This window comes from Schistocerca cancellata, chromosome 3, assembly GCF_023864275.1.
Source record: "Schistocerca cancellata isolate TAMUIC-IGC-003103 chromosome 3, iqSchCanc2.1, whole genome shotgun sequence".
Lineage (NCBI taxonomy): Eukaryota > Metazoa > Arthropoda > Insecta > Orthoptera > Acrididae > Schistocerca > Schistocerca cancellata.
In genome coordinates, this window is record NC_064628.1 from 868,122,420 (window position 1) to 868,130,904 (window position 8,485).

The 8,485-nt window shown below is 41.4% G+C and overlaps 1 protein-coding gene across 1 annotated transcript in view; it reads left to right on the forward strand.

The window, feature by feature from the left end:
• Nucleotides 1–5,425, forward strand: part of LOC126175925 (15-hydroxyprostaglandin dehydrogenase [NAD(+)]-like) — a 67,488-nt gene extending 62,063 nt beyond the window's left edge. The window contains exon 7 of the mRNA XM_049922999.1: nt 5,223–5,425. Within this exon, the coding sequence (XP_049778956.1) occupies nt 5,223–5,340 (118 nt within the window). The 3' untranslated portion in view covers nt 5,341–5,425. The remainder of the gene's footprint in view (nt 1–5,222) is intronic.
• The last annotated feature ends 3,060 nt before the right edge of the window (nt 5,426–8,485 follow it).

The following is an 8,485-nucleotide window of genomic DNA, read 5'->3' on the forward strand; positions in this document are numbered from 1 at the left end:
AGGTTTTCCCATGAAAACTTTCTTGACACTCCGAATTTCTAGCATTCTCTTTACATGTACTGCACGTCTTATTCGTCCCTGCTTTATTTTAACAAAAATATCCACCTGTCCAAAAAGTGTTTGTGGTTCTACATTTGTCCTTACTCTCCAGTCATTTTCCTCTCTCACTGCTCCGACAATCCTTCTCAGTATCTTTCTTTCCCATCTCAACAACCAGTTCTCCTCGTTTACTGTCAATACCCAAACTTCTGATCCATACATTACTATAGGTCTTAATATGGTCGTGTACATTTTGATTCCTACTAAAATTCCTGGAATTAAATACATTCTGCAAGGCAAAATAGCAACGATTTTCACTCGCTATCCTTTCCTGAATTTCTACTGTTACTTTATTGTTCTCCGTTATTACAGAACTTAATATTTAAATGCTTTCAGTCATTCATATTATTTCCCATTCATTACTATTGAATTCTTTTGTCCGTTTATATTGGGCTCCCCCATCACCATATACTTTGCTTTGTTTATGTTTGCTTCTAAACCTACTTCTCTTGCTGCTTCCTCTAACGTATCATAGTTCCCCCTTTAGTGCCCTTACACTCCTTGCCATTAATGCTACGTCGTCTGCATATGATACCACTTGAACTTGCCAATTAAGTATTGTTCGTCCTGAGTTTATCAGCATTTGCCGCATCTCCTTTTCTAAAACTAAATTAAATAGCATTGTAGAGATCACATCTCCCTATCGTAGCCCCCTCTGTACTTGGAATTCATCAGACAGTTCTTGCTCTATTCTTACTTTACACACTGTTGCTTTAATTGTCATTTCTGTTAAATTGACCAGTTTTAGTGGGATTCTAAATTCTTTCGTGATATGTATAATTTTCTTCCTGTGTAGACTGCCGTACGCTTGCTTAAAATCAATGTACAACTGAAGTAGTTGCTTGTCATACTCGTAAAACTTCTCTAGCACTTGTCTTAATAAAAATATCTGATCCATCGTGGATCTGCTCCTCCTAAATCCAGCCTGATAGTACGCCAATATCCTTTCTATCATTCCTTCAAGTATGGGGGCTAAAATTTTACTAAATATCTTATATGTTACATTCAAGAGAGTGATTCCACGATAATTGCTACATTCTGACTTGTCCTCTTTTTTATGTAACGGGCAGATAATTCCCATGTTCAAATCCTTAGGCATTCTTCAACCTATTTACTGTATACAAACTTCGGTCTCCCTCTACAGTTTGTGATGTTACAAAATAAAAGTGATGTTGTTATTCAATGGAAAGTTGGAAATTGAGATTTAGCTTACTGTTTTATCAATCACAATTGGCGTAAGAATCATGGATTGACCATTGTCATAAAATTTTGCATTATGAGATGTGAATAGTTTTTACTTGCAGTTTCGCGTGGCTTGAGGCAGTCACAACTAGCGTGCTATTGATAAGATATTGCGTTATCGTCTTTCTAATTACTTCATGATCGTAGATACGATCATACCCGGTTGTGAAGTTATTGTTATGACAAAACAATTTCGTAAGGGACCAGGAAGTTCTTAATGGCGCAAAAACAACTGTAACATCACACAAAAGGGAAATTCAATATTAAAGCTGATGCAAGAAGACGATAAAACAGTTTTCTTTTTATCAATGTAACACGCACATTGGACTGCTGATCTTGGTGTCTGTAATATTAGCAAAATGCATAATTAAAATGAAAATAATACTGAGGAGATAATAGGAATGAGCACTGCTAAATGATTCAGTATTCCCAGAACAAATATTTATTATAACTAAAACCTATATCGTACCTTAAGCTTAGTACTACAACGACGGTAGATTTTTATGTCCGTATCATGTCCATTGAGCGCTCTTTTATATAGCCATTGACTTCTTTGAGTCGCTCATGCGTCGTCACGGTAAGTTATAACAGTTCTTTACACTTCACTCAAACTTAGACATAACACGTTTTTATACATTTAGTAAAAATTAGATCAGACTGCCACAAATCTGCGTCCGTCTTACTTGAGAAAAACAGTACAAGTCTTTAGCGCTCAAGGCTTCATTTGTTCTCCAGCGAACAAAATAGTGAAGGATCGCATATCTATCCGTATTTTTCTGTTTATATTGCCGCCCAAAGACGACGAATTACATTATTTAGAAAATTCCACCGTCGCCATGCAACGCCTCATTATACATTAATCATTATTTATAAACAAGTATTTGCCTTCTGGCTGAAAGTATTAACTACTCGTATTTGCTGTTTGCAATGAAGTCAAAAATAGCGAATATCACAAGTTGTTCACCTTCGTCCATTCCTCCACTTCACATCACGCGATGACTACTCATCTTGCGACAGGGCTATAAAACACTGTCCATGCTGTACAAACCTGCGTACCATACTGTCCCTCGATCACTGATGGGAAGGCTCCTTCGTGCTAGACACCGGATAACGAGGCACTATGGGGTTCACGGGAATGACTGCCTTCTGGAGATGAGTGTTGTTGATTTTAACGTTTTACGCCAAGGATGCAGCAGGTCTCCACGTTGGCTCCTACCGACACCCAGAATTAGTTTTAGCTTGACGAATTTTGAGAAAGATTACACTCGATATTTTTTTTACCGTTTTAGATTGTCATCGCGGTTTTAAAGCTCTGTACACCGAAGGTTCCTAACAAGGGAACTCCCTTCCCTGTTCAGTTGTTTTTTTCCGACCGTGCCTTTAAGGTCCGCCGTCCCCATAACTACACTGTATTTCAACAAACAATCCTGCTGGAGGAACATCCGCAACTGAACATTATAGCAGAGGTCGAAAATACCGCTTCAGACGTAAAGTTGTTTTTATTTTTCAGTAGTTAAAACGCGACCGGTTTCGGGTTCTTACAGGCCCATCGTCCGGTATTATACTGAAAATAAACAAGAGACCGGAGCTAGTAATAGTTTTTACAAGCAGTAGCACATATATGTATATAAAACAGGAAAGAAGTTACATATAACACTTTGTAAAACAACGGTCGGGTTGGGTGCGGCAAAATATAAGTCAATGGCAAAGTGACACCAGAAAAAACTACGGACGACTGCCTGGGTTTAGAAATATCACTGGCGAGAGCAGAGCACGGAGTAGAGTACACGAAGGGGGAAGCAAGCTGGTAAACCAGAGTGGCAAAAGTACTGCCATCTGTTGACGGGTAGAAAAACGCGCAGTCATCTAGCCCGGCCGTTCACAATTTGAGTTACTGGTCTACGTTTATAAAAATTACATAGAAAGTTACGTGAAGCGCGTTAAAAGTACGTTATGAGTCGTAAGGAACATATTGAATAGGGCCAGTACGGAACTGTAGTAAAACTATCTGGAAGCCGGCGACATTAAATTTATGTATAAATCTTAAAACGCAATGAAAATTTTTCCCTTTCCACGAGCATCATGCTCATTTTTTGTTTAGCGAGTATACATACGGCGACGAGGAGTAACTTACCACAGTCATGAGTTGAAAGAACATACACATGTGCCACTCCTACTAAAAAGCATCTCGCTACTGGGTAAAATGGAACTGAATGAAATGGAAAGTAGCAAATCCTTAGAGTGTACACTGTCAGAAACTACTGTACCAGTTAATAACTAGCTTCACTAGCACTAAAGGGACACATTAAAAGTAAGAGCAATTCAAAACTTTATAACTTAAAGGTGACGACTCAGTGAGGCTTACATAAGATAAGAGTTGAAACAAAATTTATATTATGAAAGATAGGAAAATTTTAATTTAATGAGGACAGAGATAATGACGCACAATAATGCGCCGTAGTCATAGGATAAAAACTTGAAAATATATAAACTTCTATTAAAAGAGGACATTTCACAGCTATGTAAAATAAACTGGGTGGATCTTGCGATCCTCACTATGGGAGATAGGCATGTGCCATATAGTGATAGTGATAGTGATGATGATGATGATGTCTCATACTCCGAGGAGCGTAGGGGACGATGCGGGATACCCGCACCGCCGATTAGGCAAGGTCCTAGCAGAAGTGGTTTGGCGTTGCCTTCCTCCGACCGCAATGGGGAACGATGATGAAGACAACACAACAACACCCAGTCATCTCGAGGCAGGGAAAATCCCTGACCACGCCGGGAATCGAACCCATTCGCGGGAAGCGAGAACGCTACCGCAAGACCACGAGCTGCGAAAATGCCGAATAGTAGCTAAGCCTAATTAAGGGCCACCAAAGCAATGGCGAAAACACTGGCCACAGTATACATGTGTAACACTCAAGAATCAGAAACCAGAAGTAGAAGGAAATCAGTCTGGACGCTGCTTCAAAAAGAAATGTTATTCAGCAGGGCTGCGTGCTTAATCGAAGTTTGCTCATTCATAATGCCCGATGGATCATGGTTTTCGGAGCCCCAAATCCTGACACTGTGCCAATTCACATGTCCACAAATGTAGATCATTACTTCAACTGGAAACAGGCACTTTTCCAGGTAGTCATTGTCAGCGTCTATAGGGGCTAGCCTGGAAAACGCGAATGCATACCGCTGTAATGCTTGGAGCATTTGCATTTTGTGTGCAAGAAGGCCTAACTGCTTTTGTAACACTTAATGCCAATTGATCGTTCTTTTTACAATTCGCATGAAGTACGACGTTTTGAGTTCGGTGGGGGGGGGGGGGGAGGAAAGGGAGGGGGGAGGAGGGAGCGCTGTGTGGAAATGAAGTTTGTCCTCTACTGACACGTTGACACCTGCGTGAGACACAGGGGAGGCCCACTTCGAGGAAGATGTTGAACGCGGCCTGTGTGTTGAAGTCACGCTGGTGCGTTCTGTTGCTGTGTGATTCCATTCCATGATTAATGTGATTTGAACAGAAGTAATAAAATGAGCTGTAACATGGAAATTAAGCGTTTCCGGACACATGTCCACACAACATATTTTCTTTCTTTGTGTGTGAGGAATGTTTCCTGAAAGTTTGGCCGTACCTTTTTGTAACACCCTGTATACAGTAATCTTGGCACTTGACTGCAGCACATACTTAACCTTGCCTTGTTGCTGTTTATGGCTCCTCCACTTCTGAAGCATACTCGTATATTCGACAGGAGTAAAATGATTCCACTGGTAATTATCAGCCAGTACTTAATTACATGTGGAAGTTGGAATTACGGATTTTGTTACTTATTACGCTGCATTCTTTTGGAACAATTTAATGACGTGTGTGTGTGTTCTCTTTGCAGGCCTGACTTCATCGCCGAGGGGCTGATGACTGTCATCCAAGAGGGCAAGTCGGGCTCTGTCTGGGTGGCCAACAACAAGATCATCAAGGAGATAGTCTACCAGCGGCTCGTCCAATAAGGACTGTTCTACATGTCATTTTGTACACGTTACATTACCGTGAATAAAGTGTAAGTGATTTGAGTGAAGACTCATGCAGCAATAAGAGTTATTCTCTGAAGTGGTCACCCACTGGACTTACCCGCTGCTCTGGCACATATGGCTCCTCGAGACTATGTGAGAACTGTTTCCTAGAATGAGAAACGTTGTTTCAGGGTTAAACTCATTCACAAAGGTTATTCTGTCGAGTGCACAATCTTTTGCAGCGGTTTCCAATGTCCATAAAACTCTTCTTGGCTGTAGACTGCGATTTGTTGGGAAATGATGTTTAAAAGTTTTAATCCCTATTTCAAGTGACCATCATAATGTGTAACAATGAATAATGTGTGTGAAAAATTATTCAAACAATGCTGGAAGGTGAGAAAATCTTAATAAGTGGAGAGAAATTACAAAGGGAGTCCCACAGGGTTCAATTTTGGGTCCACTCCTAATCCTTACGTATGTGAATGATCTTCCACTTGAAATTCATCAAACGGAACTGGTACTTTTTGCAGAGGAACCAGCGTTATAATAAATCCCATCAGACAGAAAGCGAGAAGTACTTGTTAATGATGTTTGCCAAAAAGTTATTAAGTGATTCCATCCAAATGGACTTCCCCTAAAAATTAAAAAAAAAAAACTATATGCAGTTCTATAGAACAAATAGAATTATACCAACAATTGATGTAGGACATGAAAAACAGTCATTTTATCAGGCTAGGTTGATACAAATTCTTGGGTGTACATATTGATTTAAACTTGAGCTGAAAAAAGCATATTACCGAGTTTCTCAGATAGATAAGTTCACCTACCTTAGCCCTTCGTATAATTGCTTATCTTGGAAACAAATGATCAGTGGCCTGATACACTGAGCACATTTCCATTCAATAATACCTTCTGGAATAATCATTTTCTGGTGTAACTCATCACTTAAAAAGAAAGTACTGATGGTACAAAAGCGACCAGTATGAGTAGTGGTCACCTGGGGTTGTTGTGTCGTGCTCAGTGAGCTTGGCACTTTAACTGCACCGTCGCGGTACATGTATTAGCTACTCCATCACAACTTGAGAAGAACAATGATGTCCACACCCACAACAGCAGAGGGAAAAGGTATCCTAGTGCGAGTAGGACATGCGCACTGAGGGTGCAGATATATATATAAGAGATCATCCATCTTGGGAATCGAGAATCTAAACCATTTTTGCCTATTTTTGATGAGATACTGCCAAGATATCGGCCCTAGGAATCAGAAGACCATATCAGAAACTCTATTGGAGTTCCTCACACTAGCCTGGACATACGAAAAGAAGCGAGCATGGGATTTCTGTATGAAATATTTTTTTAATTACTAAAATGAGAGTGTAACTTACATTTTATGTTTGCATGCAGCAATGTTCGTCTATTATGCTTTTGACGGCCGATAATGCAATGGGTGTTCCAGTGGCAAAAAGATACTTTTATGTGACATAGTTACAATTTAATAATTGTTCACTTTTTTTACATTACTTTACTTAGTTTACTGTACTTTACTTACTGTGAAACGTCACTTCCTGCCAAATTTCATGATTCTGTGTCAACGGAAACTACACAATAAGTTTTGACGAGTGAGTTTTCGAGTATCAAAATTTGTGGCATAAATGGGAAAATCTTTTGATTACATTAACTCACAAGGTCAAATATTTTTGTGTCGTGGACAAATGTTTTTTTTTGGTTTGTTACCAGAGCTTGAAGACATAGAACTTGTGTGGTGAATGCATTTGCTTCGTCTGAGCTGCAGAATATTTCGGAGAACTGCGTCAGCGTCAGCTTACCTGTATTACCGAAAATTTCTTACAACAGAATAAATTCTACTAGGGTATGCATGTGCAACGTAGAAAGGTAAGTGTAGGAAACACGTTTCCCGCTAAACCAATTTGAAAGATTCAAACTCTGGAACCGCGCTACCGCTACGGTTGCAGGTTCGAATCCTGCCTCGGGCATGGATGTTCAAATGGTTCAAATGGCTCTGAGCACTATGCGACTTAACTTCTGAGGTCACCAGTCGCCTAGAACTTAGAACTAATTAAACCTAACTAACCTAAGGACATCACACACATCCATGCCCGAGGCAGGATTCGAACCTGCGACCGTAGCGGTCACGCGGTTCCAGACTGAAGCGCCTTTAACCGCAAGGCCACACCGGCCGGCGGCATGGATGCGTGTGATGTTCTTAGCTTCGTTAGGTTTAAGTAGTTCTAAGTTCTAGGGGACTGATGACCTCAGAAGATAAGTCCCATAGTGCTTAGAGCCATTTGAACCATTTTGAAAGTTTCAAACACGGGGGCGAACACGCCTCGTGAAATAGTACTTACGGGAAAAATGTGTAAGATAATGGATTTGCGAGTCGGATCACAAACTCAGTGTAAAATGGCTGGGAAAAGTATGGAAACACTGCGAGAAATTCATGCTCCGCCATAAATGCGTATGCTGGACAAGCGTAAGGTTACGATGTTGTACTTGATCATAATCGGCACCTGTACAGTGGTTTTAACACGTTGCAAGTTTCAGCCGAGGTCAGACCAGTGTTCCGTGTTGTTGTGAGTACATTGTATCACAGATAAGCGAATGCGTAGAGAAATTCTTCTCATGTGGTGAGTGCTTCCGTAGCCAAAGTAGGCGAAGTGTTTGGTGTTTTAATACACTCCTGGAAATGGAAAAAAGAACACATTGACACCGGTGTGTCAGACCCACCATACTTGCTCCGGACACTGCGAGAGGGCTGTACAAGCAATGATCACACGCACGGCACAGCGGACACACCAGGAACCGCGGTGTTGGCCGTCGAATGGCGCTAGCTGCGCAGCATTTGTGCACCGCCGCCGTCAGTGTCAGCCAGTTTGCCGTGGCATACGGAGCTCCATCGCAGTCTTTAACACTGGTAGCATGCCGCGACAGCGTGGACGTGAACCGTATGTGCAGTTGAGGGACTTTGAGCGTGAGCGTATAGTGGGCATGCGGGAGGCCGGGTGGACGTACCGCCGAATTGCTCAACACGTGGGGCGTGAGGTCTCCACAGAACATCGATGTTGTCGCCAGTGGTCGGCGGAAGGTGCACGTGCCCGTCGACCTTGGACCGGACCGCAGCGAT